The sequence below is a fragment of the Rhinopithecus bieti genome, unplaced genomic scaffold (assembly GCF_001698545.2).
Source record: "Rhinopithecus bieti isolate Rb0 unplaced genomic scaffold, ASM169854v2 scaffold_13317, whole genome shotgun sequence".
In the NCBI taxonomy this organism is placed as follows: Eukaryota; Metazoa; Chordata; class Mammalia; order Primates; family Cercopithecidae; genus Rhinopithecus; species Rhinopithecus bieti.
The window spans coordinates 994,616-1,013,273 of NW_016807516.1; the positions used below are offsets into that span (position 1 = coordinate 994,616).

Consider the following 18,658-nt stretch of genomic DNA (forward strand, 5'->3'; position numbering starts at 1 on the left):
ATTTTTTTTTGAGACGGAGTCTGGCTCTGTCGCCCAGGCTGGAGTGCGGTGGCCGGATCTCAGCTCACTGCAAGCTCCGCCTCCCAGGTTCACGCCATTCTCCTGCCTCCGCCTCCCAAGTAGCTGGGACTACAGGCGCCCGCCTCGTCGCCCGGCTAGTTTTTTGTATTCTTTAGTAGAGACGGGGTTTCACCGTATTAGCCAGGATGGTCTCGATCTCCTGACCTTGTGATCCACCCGTCTCGGCCTCCCAAAGTGCTGGGATTACAGGCTTGAGCCACCGCGCCCGGCCTAATATTTTCTATTTTTAGTAGAGACGGGGTTTCACCCTGTTAGCTAGGATGGTCTCGATCTCCTGACCTCGTGATCCGCCCGCCTCGGCCTCCTAAAGTGCTGGGATTACAGGAGTGAGCCACCGTGCCTGGCCATTAATTAATTAAAAAAATTAACTGGGTGTGGTGGCACATGCCTGTAATCCCAGCTACTTGGGAGGCTGAGGTGGGAGAATTGCTTGAACCCAGGAGGTGGAGGTTACAGTGAGCTGAGATCACGCCATTGCACTCCAGCCTGGGCAACAAGAGTGAAACTCTGTCTAAAAAATATATATATACATATATATATACCGGCTGAGTGTAGTGGCTCATGCCTGTAATCCCAGCACTATAGGAGGCCAAGGCGGGTGAATCACCTGAGGTCAGGAGTTTGAGACCAGCATGGCCAACATGGGGAAACCCCATCTCTACTAAAAATACAAAAAATAAGCCAGGCATGGTGGCATGCACCTTCAATCCCAGCTACTTGGGAGGCTGAGGCAGGAGAACTGCTTGAATCTGGAAGGCAGAGGCTGCAATGAGCCGAGAGTGCCACTGCACTCCAGCCTGGGCAACAGAGCGAGACTCTGTCTCAAAAAAAAAAAAAAAAAAAAAAAAATTCCCTAAAAATGGATAGCAAGAAAGAAACCAGGGAAACTCGCTGAGTCCTGAGTTGGTACAACCACACACAGAAGAATTGTTTCAGGCAGCCTTTCTCTGGTAGCCACCACCAAGAGTTCACATGGAGGCCCTGGGCACTGGCTCCCCTCCCCACTGCCTCTGGACCTAACCCTTATGCTAGGCCTGTATGGAAGCACAAAGCCAAGCAGTCAAGGGAAAATAATGTGGGAAGGGAGCCAGGGGGAAGGAAACAGGTCCCTGAAGAGAAGGTGCCTCATGACAATCCTGTAAGTTGCCACCAGTGTGAAGGCTCCAGCTTGGTGAGTGTGGCTCCACACATATCACCGCTCAGAGGTGCAGAGAGCATGGCACCACCTAGTGAGGGCAGCGAATGATTTCACAGGACTCAGTCTTTCAACAGAGGCTGGCTGCTGTTCTAGAAGCACTTTGGTCTATAGACTCTAGGGCTAGCCCCTGGGACACCCAGTCATGGCACTCAGCCAGCCCACAGGTAGGCCACAGTGGTGAGGGCTCAGCCAGGACACATGGAGTCTGCTGCCCAATTCAGTCAGGGAAACAAGGTCAGTTCTGGGGTTGGGGAAGAGGGCAGACAAGTTGCACTCAGACACAGAGTGCAGTGGGCGGGCTGGCACTAGGGCACAGGAGGCTCAGGCTCCTGGCTGTGGTCACTCTCATGGATATTTTCTGTGCCATGACCTGTGCTGAGTACTTTATGTCCACAGACACTGTTATGGGCTGAATTGTGTCCCTTCAAATTCATGTTATAGGAGCTCAGAATGGTACTGTATTTGGAGATAGGTACTTTATAGAGGTGATTAAGGTAACATGAGGTCAATAGGGTGGGTCCTAATCTAGTATGATGGGTGTTCTTATAAGGACACAGACACACAAAAGGATGACCCTGTAAGGATTCAGAGAGAAGATGGCTATCAATAAGCCAGGGAGATGGGCATGGTGGCTCAGACCTATAATGGTGGCTCAGACACTTTTGGAGGTGGAGGTGGGCAGATTGCCTGAGCTCAGGAGTTTGAGACCAGCCTGGGAAAACATAGCGAAACTCCATCTCTACAAAAAATACAAAAATTAGCTGGGTGTGGTGGCGCACACCTGCCATCCCAGTTACTTGGGAGGGGTAGCAGGTGAGGTGCTGAGGTGGGAGGATGGCTGGAGCCCGGGAGGTTGAGGCTGCAGTGAGCTGAGATCATGCCACTGCACTCTAGTCTGAGTGACACAGCGAGACCCTGTTTTTAAAAAAAAAAAAAAAAAAAACGCCAGGGAGACAGGCCTCAGAAGGAAGCAACCCTGCTCCTGCTCACACCTTGACCTCGGACTTCTGGCCTCCAGAATTCATGGTTTTCTTGTTTGTTTTGTTTTTTGGCCTCCACAATGCTGAGAATAGACATTTCTGTCATTTAAGCTGCCCAGTCTGTGGTGCTTCACTACGCAGCCCTGGTAGACTAATGCATACGTCACCTCGTTAATCTTCCTCACCACTTCCGGCTGAAGAGAGCAGGATTCAGGGATTTGAGGTGACCCCACCAACAAGAGGGAAGCCTGGCCAGGCTGGCAACAGCCCCAGAACCGGCTCACTCCGCAGAGCATGCTTGGGCCTCAGGGTGAGGCAGTGGGTGAACATGGCTTCCCCTGGCACGGCACTGGGTATCAAAGGACAATCACAGAGGCTCAGGTAGGGGGAGCAAGGGGACTGCTGGGGAGCCCTGTCCCTGGGGAGGCTCTGAGGAGCCTGTGAGGGCCAGGGATAGACCGCGCACAGGCTGGGTGTGGAGCACACTCTGCAAGTGAAGAGGACGGCCATGCAGGTGCAAGCTTACCTTGTCGTACCTGAGGGCCTGCACGATCTGGGGGATGTAGAAGAGGATGGCGTCCTGTGGAGGAGGAGCAGAGTTGGCCATGACTTCTGAGAGCAGAGCCACCCAACCCTATGGCCCAGGTCCTGCCTCTGCTTCTGCTCTGCCCACAGCAGGGCTGAGAACTGGGGAAAGCCCAGAGGATGGTGGGCAAAATGACTGATGGCTCAGAACACAGGAATGGAGGAAACAGGTAAAAGGAGCAAGGTTCCTGCTCTACAGTGGGTGGGAGGGCCTCCCGCTCCTCACTGGGGAGCCTGCCTCAGGGAAAAGGTCTGCTGTGGGTCAGACTCTAGAATATTCCAGAGGCCTTTCTCCACCATCATCATAGCTGTCTCGTGGGCTCCCTGGGCTCCCACAAGGAGTGAGGGACCCTCCATGGGCGAGGTCACTGTGAGGTTCCAAGACAAAGCTGCACTGCCATGTGGGTTGTGTACAGCTGCCGTGCCACCTCATAATCAAACTCAACTGTGTATCTTTAACTCAAACACCTCACTCAGGTTAAAAAACAAATGTAACTAGAGAACACATGTGAATTAGAACTAAATCCATCTTCTACAACTACTTGAACAAAAACAGGGAAAGGAACAGTACGTAATGGGGCAACCTCATGGCCAGTGGTGGGGCCTGTGCCTCTCTCCAGGTAAGACCCCAACCAACAGTCCCACCAGAGGCCAGCTCAGCAGGGTCCTGGGCTCACCGGAGGGAAGGACCGCAGGACTTTCACCCCGTACTGCGCTGTGAGAGGGTGCGGCGGGTACATGCTGGAGAAGTAGGAGAGGCCCGTGGGTGGGTCCGTGGGTGCCCAGCACAGCACATGGCTGAGCTCCGGAGCATCGGCGTCGATGGTGTGCCAGGTGACCAGGAACTGCAGAGGCGGCGGGGAGACGCTATGGCTTGGGCAGTCCCGGGACCTCTCGAGATACCTGACCCACTAGCCACACCACAAGGATGGTCATGAGAAGTGATGTTTCTAAGCATCTGTAACCATGTGGAAGATGCTTCTGATGTGTTATGGAAAACAGCGTAACTGCAATTAGGGTGAAGTGCATTACATTTTTTTCTACTGTAAACAAATAAATGCTACAGACAAGGAATAGACAACACAGGAAATCAGAAAAATCATGAATAGTACTGAGGTTGCCACGTGGCTATTTTTGTTTCATTTCCAGTTTCAGGCATTTTTGTCTCATTTCTGGTTTTGTCTCATTTCTAATTTCAGTGCTGTTTTGTGCAGTTTGAACTCAGGCCCTGGCACACGGGCTACACTACCTTGATTGCTTCAGGCACGTCACTAACGGCTCCTGGGTCCAACCGAACGAGACGGGTCACTTCGTTCCCGATGGCTTCTGTGTTCTTAAACCTACAGGGCACAGAGGGTATGGGTGGTGCTGCCTCGCCAGGGAACCCGCGCTCTCCCACACACTGGAGGGAGGGGAGCCAGAGGGAAACGCTGAACTGGAGGGATTCATATCAATACCAAGTGACAGCTTGGGTACAAACAAATAGAAAGAATGAAGACCTGCTATTTGATAGCACAACTGGGAGACTACAGCCAATAATAACTGTACATTGAAAAATAACTTTAAAAGAGTGTAGGCCAGGTGCCGTGGCTCATGGCTGTAATCCCAGCACTTTGGGAGTCCGAGGCGGGCGAATCACAAGGTCAGGAGATCGAGACCATCCTGGCTAACACAGTGAAACCCCATCTCTACTAAAAATACAAAAAATTAGCCGGGTGTGGTGGCGGGCGCCTGTAGTCTCAGCTACTCGGGCTGAGGCAGGAGAATGGTGTGAACCCGGGAGGCGGAGCTTGCAGTGAGCTGAGATCACACCACTGCACTCCAGCCTGGGTGACAGAGCGAGACTCCGTCTCAAAAAAATAAAAAGGAGTGTAACTGGATTGTTTGTAACTCCAAGGATAAATGCTTGAGGGGATGGATACCCCGTTCTCCGAGATGTGCTTATTTCACATTGCGTGCCTGCATGAAAACATCCCATGCACCTCATAAATACAGACATCTACTACATTTGCACAGAAATTTTAAAAAAAGTTCAAATAAAAAAATGGTTAGCCAGGTGACGGCTAAATGTTCTATTATGCCACTAACTAGTAGGTCTGAACATTAGTGTTTTTTTTGAGATGGAGTCTCGCTCTGTCGCCCAGGCTGGAGTGCAGTGGCGCAATCTCGGCTCACTGCAAGCTCTGCCTCCCAGGTTCACACCATTCTCCCGCCTCAGCCTCCCGAGTAACTGGGACTACAGGCGCCCGCCACCGTGCCCGGCTAATTTTTTGTATTTTTAGTAGAGACAGGGTTTCACCGTGTTAGCCAGAATGGTTTCGATCTCCGGACCTTGTGATCCGCCCACCTCGGCCTCCCAAAGTGCTGGGATTACAGGCGTGAGCCACCGCGCCCAGCCAGTGTTTTTTTTTTTTTTGTTTGTTTGTTTTTAAAGCATTATTATCCACTGTGATGAAATGCTGGAACTTTCTTAAAGAAACACAAATTTTCCTACACTTACTGTTCAAAAGGCTTCCTTTCACCATCCCTGTCCTAAAACTCCTGCCTCTTATTCCTTTTCCTACCATATCTTCCCCTGACTCTCCACAGCTACCCATCCAGCGAGTCAGTGTCTCAGTCCACAGTCCAGGGGCCACAAGGCACCTGGCCCATGAAGGGGCAGCTACTAGTTTCCAGGTGTTCCCACCTCGGGCTAATGCAAGGCAGATGCCCCACGAGCACTGTGCTTTGAGGCAATGCAGAGCTGCTCTGCGATCCTACTGCAGGGGATCAAAGTAGGGCTGGAGGGAGGATGCAGTACATTGGCAGGTCTGGGCTCACAACAGAGAATCACCCACCCTGGATACATTCATGGGAGGCTGTGGACCATCTGGTGGAATTCTCTTTTTTTTTTTTTGAGACAGAGTCTCGCTCTGTCACCCAGGCTGGAGTGCAGTGGCGCGATCTCAGCTCACTGCAAGCTCCGCCTCCTGGGTTCACACCATTCTCCTGCCTCTGCCTCCGGAGTAGCTGGGACTACAGGTGACCGCCACCGCACCTGGCTAATTTGTTTTGTATTTTTAGTAGAGACGGGGTTTCACCATGTTAGCCAGGATGGTCTTCATCTCCTGACCTCGTGATCCACCTGCCTCGGCCTCCCAAAGTGCTGGGATTACAGGCTTGAGCCACTGTGCCCGGCCCCATCTGGTGGGATTCTAAACAGGGACTCTGCAGTCCCTCTCAGCCACCATCGGTCTGAGGTTCTGTCCCCGTAAGAGCTGCCACAGGCAGTTCACAGGAATGTGGCTGCTGTCTGCAGCATGTGCCTCCTCCGAGTACTCTGCCACTGAAAGGTGACATCCAGGAACAAACCCAAACCCTCCCCAAGGCGGTTCCGGCAGCCGCCCGCCAGGAGTGACAGCTTCCACATGCTTCCTATCCGGCATGAATCAGATCTTGGCTCTGAATTCACCCTGCTGCTACCTCCCTAGGCTCCAGGTGCAGCAGGAGGCGTCGGAAAAGATCACAAGGGTTGCTGGGTTATTTCTGCACAGAAGAGCTGGGGGAGTGTCCTGGCACTCGAGGATCAAAGTAGCCTGCTAGGCTACTTCCTAACTGTCCTTGAGAGTGCTCCCCAGCATTCATGACCCAGCTGGCAGGCGCCCTATACTGGGCCTCTGGTGAGGCCTGTGTCAGGCCGTGGTGCCTGGGGGCCCACCTGGCAGGCAACTGCACAGCCAGGTAGGGAGAGATGCTCCAGGCCAGGTTCACGTTGTCCTTCCACTGCTTCTCACTCAGGCTGATGTACTTAGATCTCCAGTTGGCCACGCTGTTCTCTCCGGCCTGGTCTAGCTCCAGTTCTGGGGCTGACAGTGGGTTGTACCATGTGATGAGCCGCTCGATCTCAGTGGCCTGGCAAGATAAAATATAAGGCCTGACATGCACGCCTTCTGTGAGTGACCACACACTGCCCTGGCCACCAGGTGTTGTACGGGCAGGTGGTGGGCAGCAGGCACAGCTGCACCTGTGGGCCTCACCAGCAGGGACAGCAGCAGCGTCCTTCGCTTCATGTAGTATTTGTGTAGCTGGGAGCCCCGGTTGGTTTTCTTAGACATGCCTAGGAGGAAAGACAAAGCACAGGTGTAGTCCTCAGATGCCACCTGCCTGCCCTGAGTTTCTAAACCTAGAGGAAGCTTGCAGTGCTCTGTTCTGTTGTCTGAGCAAGTGTCCATCAAGTAGCTCACAACCAGAATGGTAACTTGTATGTGATGGCACCAGGAGCACGCCTCCCACTGACCTGACTTCTTGGAGATGGTGGACATGCCACTGGACAGGGGGTAGGTATTGATCCAGCCTTGGGTGGCTTGTTGCCGAGAGCCAACAGTTATGTCCAGGTTGCTCCGGGTGTCCTGATTATCTGAGGGCAAACATATTGTTGATTCTACAGTGAGGTGGCTCAAGAAAAGGTATCACAAAAAGTAAACTAATATTCACCAGAGATAAGGCAATCAGTGGTACAGTGGGCAGGAGTCCTGGAATCGACTGCAGGAACAAATCTGTCTGGATGGTGAGTTTTCCAAAAGCGTGAGTAATTCTTTATTTTAACTATTCTAGATGGAATTTTTTTTTTTTTTTTTTTTTGAGACGGAGTCTCGCTCTGTCACCCAAGCTGCTGGAAAAGCTGCAAAGCCACAACAGCAAACAACAACAAAAAAAAAGACGACCAAGAAGACAAGAAAAACCGGGAAGGAAGGAAGGCGACCGGCTCGTGGCCGACGATCTCAGCTCACCTGCAGCATGCGCGCCTCCCAGGTTCACGCCATTTCTCCTGCCTCAGCCTCCCGGAGGTAAGCTAAGAGGAACAGCCCACAGGCGCCGCCACCGATCGCTCCGGCTAGTTTTTTGTAGTTTTTAGTAGAGATGGGTATTCAGCCGAGCGAAGTGGTGTGAGCCAGATGAGTCTCGAGTCTCCGCCTGACGCCTCGTGGAGTGCCGCCCGTCTCGGAGGCCTCCCAGCCAGGAAGAGTGCTGAGGATTACACGCCCGGCCCTAGATGGAATGTTTAAACATTTTAATTATATTTCTTCTATCCTTTTCAAATACTTTTTATTTAATTAATTAATTTTTGAGATAGAGTTTTGCTCCTGTCACCCAGGGTGGAGTGCAATGACACAATCTCAGCTCACTGAAACCTCTGCCTCCTGGGTTCAAGCGATTCTCCTGCCTCAGCCTCCCGAGTAGCTGGGATTACAGGTGCCTGCCACCACACCCAGCCAATTTTTGTATTTTTAATAGAGACGTGGTTTCGCCATGTTGGCCAGCTGGTCTTGAACTCCTGACCTCAGGTGATCCACCCGCTTCAGCCTCCCAAAGTGTGGGATTACAGGCGTGAGCCACCATGCCCAGTCTATTTTTCATTTTTGAGAGGGAGTCTTGCTCTGTTGTAGTGCAATGGCGTAATCTCGGCTCACTGCTACCTCTACCTCCTGGGTTCAAGCTATTCTCCTGCCTCAGCCTCCCGAGTAGCTGGGACTACAAGCGCCCACCACCAGGCCTGGCTAATTTTTGTATTTTTAGTAGAGATGGGGTTTCACCATATTGGCCAGGCTGGTCTCAAACTCCTGACCTCAGGTGATTCACCTGCCTTGGCCTCCCAAAGTGCTGGGATTACAGGCGTGAGCCACCGCGCCTGGCCTTATTCTATCCTTTAAAATATTATAGGCTGGGCACAGTGGCTCATGTCTGTAATCCCAGCACTTTGGGAGGCTAAGGCAGGTGGATCGCTAGAGGCCAGGAGATCGAGACCAGTCTGGACAACAAGGCAAGACTCCTATCTGAACAACAACAACAATAATAAAAATTAGCTGGGGGAGCTGGCGTGTATCTGTAGTCCTAGCTGCTTGTGAGGCTGAGGTGGGAGAATCACTTGCACCCAGGAGTCTGAGGCTGCAGTGAGCTATGATTACACTATTGCATTCCAGGCCGGGTGACAGAATAAGACTCCATTTCTAAAAAAGGTAGAAAATAGAATAAAACAAGTATAATTTTCTTGATAAAGGATGGCAATTACCTGATCACCGGTAATGTACAGTCCTTTAGTACGGTGATAACTTGAGGGCCTGTGGGGGCAGACTGTAAGGACTGTTTGCCCTCTTCTAAGTGGAGCCAGAAAGCTGCCTTAGAAGATCACTGCATCTGCTTCTTTCCTTCCTTTTCCTGCTAGTCAGGTTGTCAGCTGTGGGTCTGCTAAAGAAAACCCTATTGGCCAGGCACGGTGGCTCACACCTGTAATCCCAGCACTTTGGGAGGCTGAGGTGGGTGGATCATGAGGTCAGGAGTCTGAGACCAGCCTGGCTAATATGGTGAAACCCCGTCTCTACTAAAAATTAAAAAAATTAGCCAGGCATGGTGGTGCACACCCGTAGTTCCAGCTACTCAGGAGGCTGAAGCAGAAGAATCGCTTGAACCCAGGAGGCAGAGGTTGCAGTGAGCCGAGATCACGCTACTGCACTCCAGCCTGGGCGACAGAGTAAGACTCTGTCTCTCAAAAAAGAAAAGAAAAAAGAAAACCCTCTCTCTTGTCTCTCAGTCTGTGCTTAGTAATCAGCTAGGTACTGAGAGAACAAGGGCATGGCCTCCTTGGAGCTGTTTGCTGCTTGTTTGTGTGGCATGTTTCCCTTAAGCATTCCCTTCCCTGGAATACTGTGCCCCGTCCACCCTGCATGCCTATGCAGCCTTTCAGACTGAGATCAACTGTCATCTCTTCCAGAAAACCATCTCTGACTCCCCACTCTGGAGGGGCCAAGTGTCTATCCCACGGAGTGCTCCCACAGTCCCCCCATATTGAAATCACCTGTCCATTTGACTGCCTCCTACCAGACAACAACAGACCACACCCCAGTCATGTGGGTGCACTAGCCTCAGCCCAATCCTGGCCCGTCAGCTGCCCAGAGGGGTATGTGAACGCAGCCAACTGCTCAGAGGGGTGTGTGAATGCAGCTGGTGCCAGCGCAGGAAAGTGCGGAGAGTGGAGTCTGCTCAGGGGCCTTGGGCCTCCAATGACCGTGCAACACAGCCAAGGCCAGGGCTCAGGGGGCTCTAACTGCTCTGTCCCTACCTCTGGGACCCTCAGGGCCGCCCACGTTGCACCCCTGTCCTGCCTGCCTCCACCATGAGCGGCTGCACTGCTGAGGGTTACCTGGGGGAACAAGCTGGCTGGCGGTCAGGTACTTCTTATCTGAGAACATGGCGGTCCAAAATTTAATCATGATGCTTATGTCTTCACGCAGCCGCTTCTCTCCTTGAGTAGGGAACTTTGGGGGACAGCTTCAAACAATCATAAGAGGACAAGGGCTGAGTGTCTGGAGTCGGGGACTAGAGGCCAGTCACACAAAGCAGTGAGAGGTGATGTACACAGTTTCTTAATGACAAAGGGTCAGCCCAAAGCCCATCATTAGCAAGGATGATCTGGCCCATTCCCATGGGAAGGTGTGGTGGCTCGGGAGCCCTCTTATGCCCTCCTCCCTCACTGCCCACAGCAGCCCCTACAGCTTTCCACTGAAGCTGTGCTTGTGGCAGATCAGGGCAACGAAGCTGCACTCATACAACAGCACAGTCTATGGGTGCAGAGCACCAGGCAGTGCGTGTTTGCAATTCTTTGTGCAACAAGCCTTCACATTAACAGGGAAATCAAATGGACGCACTTAATCTCCTAAATCAGTAGAACTGAGGGAAAATTTGCCTACATCTCGCTGGGAGGCTAGCTCTCAGTACACGGGACACATGCACAGGGCTAAGGGTATTTAAATCCAGGGGGCCAGGGCTACTGAAGGAGGAGGTTGGTGAGCACAACTGGGCAACTGTGTACTCCTGTGAGTGACTTCCTGGGGGTCTGGGGCAGTAGAGCACTTCCAGGGGCTGGGCCATCCCTGGACGCTGCACAGCACACCTTGAGGGAGTACCTGAAGTAGTCAAAGGCAGTGGAGTAGATCTTCTCGCGAAGCACATTGCGGATGGTTGCATTTGGAACCACGTCAGCATGCAGGAGGGACAGCCCCAGGGTCAGCAGCCTGTGAGGGAGTCCAGCACCCAGTCAGAGCAGGAGCCTGGCCTGGGGCCAAGTTCACCCTCTGGACTCTCTTCCCTGCCCTTCCAGGAGCAGCTCACTGAAATGTGTTCCCCGTCTACGGAAGTACCGTGACACACAGATGCCCCACAACACACTGTACACACCAGGGGCCCTGTGCTCCCCAGGAAGAGGGCTCTCACTTGAAGCGGGGCCCGATGGCTGCCACATGCCGGTTCATGCTCCCCTTGGCCCCGCCGATGTTCAGAGACATGGAGCGCTGCAGCAGGCTGGAGAAGATCTCCACTTGGTCAGAGCTGCAGTACTTGGCGATCTCAAACCGCTGCACCAGGAACTGAGTGAGAAGAGGAAGACACTGTGGTGGTGGGGCTGCGCTGGGCTAACCCTGGGACTGGCAGAGACAGCTGAGGAAGGGCTCTGGGCTGACTGGCCGGGCTTGCCAGAGGCTGGAACAGTCAGCCCCTGAGGTCCCAGCGTCTGAAAACCTGCAGGCCTTGGGTTCGGCTACCCCCACCCCAAGACCAGTCCTGGCCCCCCCAGGTGGAGCACCCCAGAGCCTTGGTGGGGGAACAGGCACGTACGTCAATCCAGATGTAGTGGGGGGTCACTTCGGGAGGACAGGGTTTGGGCTGACTCGCTTCCGAGGCAGCCAGGGGGTCTGCTTCCTTTATCTCAGCAGAAAACAGGCCAAACTTCTGCTCCACCGTCATGTGCCAGGCCCCTGCCATCTCCCGCATGAACTACAGGTACAGAAGGAATATTAGCTCCTCTGTGAAACACAAAAAGGGGCTACTGTCATGTTTTCTCTAATTAAAAAAACGAACATATGCTCACTGAATAAGATTTAGAAACTGAGAAAAGTATGAAGAAAAAAACGGAGATCGCCTATAGTCCCACATCCCAGGGTCATCCGTGTCAGTGCTTGGTTTATTTTCTCCAGCCTCTTGAGGCTGCATTCTGTTCAACCCAGTTCATGGTGTGGACGTTGCAGGGTGTGAGGTGGCAGCACCCAGGATGTGCCTGATGCCCTGACAGGCACTGGGTAGCTGACTTTTCTCGATAACCCCGAGAACCCGCTGTAGCTGTGAGTGGGAAGACCCCTGTATGGGCTGCTGAGCTGGCAAGGGCAGAGGGTTCTGGATCCAGAGCCTGGCTCCTCCTCTCCACCCCACACAGACCCTACCCGATGCCTTCATCCCACTAACCAGATCAGGAACAGCCCATGGAGCTGAGGAGAGCCTGCAGCCACCATGGCCAGGCCTGGGAGCCCAAGCTCAGGCTGCTCCCACGGCCCAGTCATGCTCAGCCAGGTCCCCATTCCTTGGGGAGGCATGAGGGGTGCCCAGAGGGAGCAGCATAGTGCCAGGGAGACACCTAGGTGCTGGAGAGAGTAAGACGTGCGGCTCACATGTGGAAAGCCCCCACAATTTCTGGGTGTTTTTATAAGGAGACCAAGAAACAGCATTTGGCGTCTGGCCATAGAGGATTTCTATCCCTCTGTTGTCCAGCAACACCAACTCCTGCAAGGGCTCCAGGCGCCTGTGCAGAGGTGGCAACAAGGCCCAGTGAGCAGAACACACACCGCGGCTCCTCTCCAGTACCCATCCCCTCCCTTCTTCCTCATGAGGTGGATCAGGGTGGCCACGTGGCCAGTCACGGAGCTCTCAGCCAGGCTCCCTGCTGGCTGGGGCGGCTACTGTTCTCCCCAGCCACTCTAATGAGCCAGGGAGAGCGAACTGGGCGGGGCCCTGGGAATGCATGCCAGGGTGAGCTTCATAAGGTCAAGGCAGCTGGCCTCTGCCTTTTGCACTCTGCTCTTGTCTCCCTTCCTGCTGGGAGGCACAGAAGCCATCTGGAGGCCTTGAGGGTAGAGACAAAGGCCACATAAGCCCAGGACGGCCAGGAGCCGACAGGAGCCTGGGGCGGGGCTGCACTACTCTGTCTGCTGCTTCCCTCTAAGCTGCCCGTGGCGTGAGGACTCCTGGGGGACGAGACACTTGAACCACTAGAACCTGCTTTCTGTTTCCTGCAGACCGATGTAGTCTTATGGAAGCAGAAAAGGGAGCAAAAAATGTATTTGGGGGGAACCCCAGAACTGCCAGGGACAAGAAGCCATGGCAGAGCCACACTCCCACCTATTTGTTAAACAACTACATCCTGGTGGCCGCCTCTGTGCCAGGGCCTCGTGGGCTCTGGGCGTGGTGCCGCAAATGAAGACAAACATGACCACACAGTCTATGGTGGGGACCACAGACAATAAGAAATAAGCTACACACACTGAGAATCACTAAGAAACAGCAGTGCGAGTCAGCGTGTGACAGACCCGGTGGCCAGGGAGAGCCCTGGCAAGGAGGGGACATCTGAGATGAGCCCTGGAGGAGATGCAGGAGTGAGGCACAAGGCACGGCTGTCTGAGAAGAGGGAATGTATGACACGGCCTATGGTGGGAGCAGCACAGGAGGGCAGCTTCAAAAGTGAAGCTGATGGGATGTGTGGAGAATCATCCGTGGGAAGTGCAGGCAGGACCTCAGCATGGCCACAGCACAGCAAGTGAGGGGAGGAGAGGGGATGGAAGTTGGGTGGGAAGGGGGCTTGCAGGTCACAGAAACAAGCCCGCCTTTGAGTCTGTAGGGGGGCTCTGATTCCCCCCTGGCTTGTGCCAGCTGCATGTGGAGAAGGGGAAGATGCCTGGGGGTGGGGAGCAGGAGGCCAGGCCAGGGGGAAGCAGCTGGGATGCTGGGACTTGTCAGATCCTGGATGAATCTCAAAGGTGAAACTGATGGGATGTGCTAAGAGTCATCTGTGGGATGTGCACAAGAGGAAGTCAAAGATGTCTGAGCAGAGGGAAGGACCTCGCTGGCATCTACAGTGAAGGGAAGGACCATGCTGGCATCTACAGCGAAGGAAGGACCATGCTGGCATCTACAGCAAAGGAAGGGGCCATGCTGGCATCTACAGCGAAGGAAGGACCATGCTGGCATCTACAGTGAAGGGAAGGACCATGCTGGCATCTACAGCGAAGGAAGGACCATGCTGGCATCTACAGTGAAGGGAGGGACCTCGCTGGCATCTACAGTGAAGGGAAGGGCCATGCTGGCATCTACAGCAAAGGGAGGGACCTCACTGGCATCTACAGTGAAGAGAAGAACCACCCTGGCATCTACAGTGATGGCAGATGGGCGACCAGTGTAGGGGTGTCTGGAGCTGAGGTTGGACCCATTAGTTGGGGCTGCTAATCAGTTCACCACACGGGCTGTGGGCCAAGCCACTGAAGGGATGCCCCTGGACTAGGGGAGACTGGGCTGGGTAAGTAGTGGAGCTGGCCAGACTGCCCAGGCAGGGAGGAGGAGCCTTGGGGCATGCCAGTGCTGAGAAGGCCTGAGCTCAAGAAGAGAATAAAGAAGGTCCCTTTATTCTGGAGGATGAAAGGGCTACAAAAATTACAAAGGCCTTAAGTCCCTGGGAAGGACTGTTAGGCTCCCACAACAGTTGCTTTCAAGTCCCAGTGCTCTGAAGGAGGCTGTGAGCAGCTTTCCCTGAGCTGATCTGTCCTCCTGCCACCTGGGACCTGCTAGTGATATCTGTACTCCACCTGCCCTTCCCCAGGGGTCCCTGGAGGCTCATTCAACCCACTGCTATCTGAGGACCAGACAGGGAGGCCAGAGGTTCAAGGGCACCTAGACTAAGGAAGTGGAGAGGAGAGGAACGGATCCGGGCTCCAGAGCCCCAGGCACATTGTGAGGGCTGACACGTGATCAGGAGCACCCCCACTGCCCTGTGAAATGGGAACAGCTGCAGCCCCTACTCTCTGAGACGGAGTCTCGCTCTGTCGACCAGGCTGGAGTGCAGTGGTGCAATCTCAGCTCATCGCAAGCTCCACCTCCCGGGTTCACACCATTCTCCTGCCTCAGCCTCCCAAGTAGCTGGGACTACAGGCGCCCACCACCTCCCCCAGCTAATTTTTTGTATTTTTAGTAGAGATGGGGTTTCACCATGTTAGCCAAGATGGTCTTGATCTCCTGACCTCGTGATCTGCCTGCCTTGGCCTCCCAGAGTTCTGGGATTACAGGCGTGAGCCACTGCGCCCAGTCTAATTTTGTAGTTTTTAGTAGACACGGGTTTCTCCATTTTGGTCAGGCTGATCTCGAACTCCCAACCTCAGGTGATCCACTTGCCTCGGCCTCCCAAAGTGCTGGGATTACAGGCGTGAGCCATTGCGCTGGGCCAAGCAGCCCCTACTCTTAAGGCCCGGCAAGGTCTCAGGCTGAAGCAGCATGTGTAAAGGAATCCTGACCACAGCAGCACTGTGTCCTGACAGTCACAATTTGTGGTGAAACCAAGGCTTCCAGAAGACCCTGAGAGGAGGGCACACATGTCCTCTCCTGGGAAGTGGAGAGTCCCACCAAGAGATAGTGTGTAGGCAGGTGTGTGCAGGCAGGTGGGCGCCCTGGGCCCACACAAGAGTGAGTGTGGCTAAGACTTCCCAGGATCGGGCCCCTCCTGAGCCCAGAGGAGGACAGTCACAGGGTGTGGGGGAAACTGTACTGTAAGCATAGACCCCAAGGCCTGGGCTAGATGGACAAGAGAGTGATATACATATAATGCCCTGCTCAAGCTCGGCACATGGCAGGACCAGAGCACGTTATCAGTTACTACCTAGTGCAGCCCACATCCATTTATTTTGGGTCATGAATTTTAAGTACCATACAAGAACCACGAACCTTTCCCCTCTCAGTGAAATTAAGATCCCAGACCCCTGTAAGGAGGTCAGGCTCCCCACTGTCCCCACACTGAGATGCAAACAGCAAGTGTGACATCTCTTTATCTCTTTGGGAATGTAAGAAAAGACATCAATGATTCAGTGATTGCCTCTGAAGTTGGGCGATTCTTATTTCCCTCATTACACTCAAACCTTTCACCTTTTCCATGATGAGTGGACATTGCTTTTATAGTAGAAAAAAATTTAAAAAGCCCCCACCCTGGGCACTATGGGAACTGGACAGGTCAGGTCCTTGTGGTGGCAGGTGGCAGAGACAGGGAGTGAGGACCTGAATGGCCAGTGCCAGGTTTGAGTGTGAGCGGGTGGAGAAACCTGACACAGGCGAAGGGACCTGAGGCCAGCTGAGCCACTGGAGATGGCAGGGACAGGAAGTGAAAGCTGGACTCCAAAAGACCCCAAACGAAACAGTAATTTGGTTTGTATAAAAATCCCTTTAAGACACCTTTCCCAATTTTGCTTAAATTGAAAAAAAAAAAAAAAAGGAAGTGGGGTAAAAAGCAGGAAGAACCCACACTTCCTGTCAAGACCAGCTACTGAGTGGGAGGAGGAGCCACCAGACATAAGAAAGACACTTCAGCTAGGCCTGTTGGCACACACCTCTAGTCCCAGCTACTGGGTCGGGAGGCTGAGGCAGGAGGATCACTTGAGCTCAGGAATTTGAGGTCAGCCTGGGCAACATAGTGAGACTGTGTCTTCAAAAAAAAAAAAAAAAAAGAAAGAAAGAAAGAAAGAAAGAAAAAAGAAAAAAATAGAAAAAAAATAAAGACCTCCTTCTCTATGGGAAAATATACAGCAGTCTTCCTCAACTGTCAGCTTTATTTAAATGTACAACATCCAGTATAGAAACAAAAACTTTCAAACAGTGAAGAAAAAAGTTCAAAAGAAACGGACCCACAGATGATTCAAATACAAGAACAGATCAGATAAGGATACAAAAATAATTACAATAAATATGCTCAAAGATTTATAAGAAGTAATGGAAAGAATGGGTGAAGGTAAGAGAATCTCAGCAGAAAATGCAAACTATAAAAAATAATTAAATGACTGGGTGTCGTGGCTCATGCCTGTAATCCCAGCACTTTGGGAGGCTGGGGCAGGTGGATCACCTGAGATCACAAGTCCAAGACCAGCCTGGCCAACATGGTGAAACCCTGTCTCTACAAAAACACAAAAATTAGCCAGGCATGATGGCGGGTGCCTGTAACCCCAGCTACTCAGAAGGCTGAGGTGGAAGAATCGTTTGAACTCAGGAGGTGGAGGTTGCAGTGAGCTGAGATTGCGCCACTGTACTCCAGCCTGGGAGACACAGCGAGACCAGCGAGAGCGCGGCCATCTCAAAAAAAAAAAAAAAAAAAAAAAAAAAAAGAGAGAGAATTAACTAGAAACCCAGATCCTGGAATTGTTTTCTTTGTTTCCTTTTCTTTATTTTTTAAATTAAATTAATATTTATTTATTTTTTGTTGTTTTGCTAGATCCGAGAATTGTATCGTGAAATAAAAATAGCACAAGATGGCTTTATAAGCCGCAAAATGAATAAAGCAGAAGAAAAAATAGTGAACTGGTATAATAAGGTAAAAAAAAAAAAAAAACCAAAATGAAAGAGAAAATCCTGAAAACTGAAAAGACTACAGAGAACATCAATGATCTATGGGACAATACCAAGTCACTAATATATGTGTACCTGGAATCCCAAAAGGAGAAGAGAGAGAGAATGAGGTAAAAAAAAAATTTAAAAAATATTGACCTTAGGAGACCAGGAAGTAAATAGGAAGTTTAAAAAAAAAAAAAAAAAGGCCGGGCGCGGTGGCTCACGCCTGTAATCCCAGAACTCTGGGAGGCCGAGGTGGGTGGATCACAAGGTCAGGAGATCGAAACCATCCTGGCTAACACGGTGAAACCCCATCTCTACTAAAAACATAAAAAATTAGCCAGGCGTGGTGGCGGGCACCTGTAGTCCCAAGCTACTCGAGAGGCTGAGGCAGGAGAATGGCGTGAATCCGGGAGGTGGAGCTTGCAGCAAGGTGAGCCGAGATAGCACCACTGTACTCCAGCCTGGACGAAAGAGCGAGACTCCATCTCAAAAAAAAAAAAAAAAAAAGAAAAAAGGAAAAGAAAAAGAAATGACAAATAAATATTGACCTAAAGACTTCCAAGTTTGATGAAAATCCTAAATCCCTAAAATTAAGAAGCTCAATGAATTCCAACAGGATAAATACAATGAAAATCACACAAACTACTAAAAATGAAAGATAAAGAGAAACATCCAACAAGTAGCCAAAAGAAAAACAATAACAAATACAGTCATCCCTTGGTATCCTCAGGGGAACTGGTTCCAAGATGTGGAACCCACGGATAAGGAGGGCTGGCTGTACTGAGAAACAAAAAGACTGTTAACTTCTCTCCAGAAACAATGCAAGACAATAGAAGGGTATATCTGAAATGCTAAAAACAATAAAATAAAAAACTATCAACCTAGAATCCTGGGCCTAGAAAAAATAATCCACATGCATCAAAAATGAAGGTGAACTAAGATGAGAGAATTTATTTCCAGCAGACCTGCATTACCGGAAATGTTAAAGAAAATTACTCGTGCAGAGGAGATCACAGGAAGACTGGAAAAGTGTGAGTGATGAAAAACATTTGGATAAATTTATAAAGCTGTAACAAAACCTCTTCTTAATTTCTTTGAAAGACTTTTGACTTTTTTTGAACAAAAACAACATTGTAAGGTCTAATGCATATGGCAGTAAAATATGAAAACAGGACACAGGGAATTGGAGGGAGAAATTGGGTGTCATAATGGCAGTGGGTGTCTACAGTGGCAATGGTATACAGCTGTCTCTGCAGAATCCTCTCCCTGGCAAGAACTATAACTGCTGTGGCTGCTCCAGCTGTCATTTACCGACAGCTCACTAGGATGCAGGTGTTCTTGTTATGATGCCCACCATGCAGGTGAGGAGCCCTGCCCA

General features: G+C 51.6%; 1 protein-coding gene across 2 annotated transcripts in view; it reads right to left on the minus strand.

The window, feature by feature from the left end:
* The window catches only part of PI4KA (phosphatidylinositol 4-kinase alpha), a 158,908-nt gene that overhangs the window by 19,543 nt on the left and 120,707 nt on the right, over window positions 1-18,658 (minus strand). For both annotated transcript variants that reach the window (XM_017882573.1, XM_017882572.1), the window contains 10 exons: window positions 11,491-11,649; window positions 11,092-11,243; window positions 10,785-10,892; window positions 10,022-10,149; window positions 7,121-7,240; window positions 6,861-6,940; window positions 6,542-6,735; window positions 4,094-4,184; window positions 3,522-3,689; window positions 2,786-2,839 (listed from right to left, as the gene is read on the minus strand). In XM_017882573.1, the coding sequence (XP_017738062.1) occupies window positions 2,786-2,839; window positions 3,522-3,689; window positions 4,094-4,184; window positions 6,542-6,735; window positions 6,861-6,940; window positions 7,121-7,240; window positions 10,022-10,149; window positions 10,785-10,892; window positions 11,092-11,243; window positions 11,491-11,649 (1,254 nt within the window). The remainder of the gene's footprint in view (window positions 1-2,785; window positions 2,840-3,521; window positions 3,690-4,093; window positions 4,185-6,541; window positions 6,736-6,860; window positions 6,941-7,120; window positions 7,241-10,021; window positions 10,150-10,784; window positions 10,893-11,091; window positions 11,244-11,490; window positions 11,650-18,658) is intronic.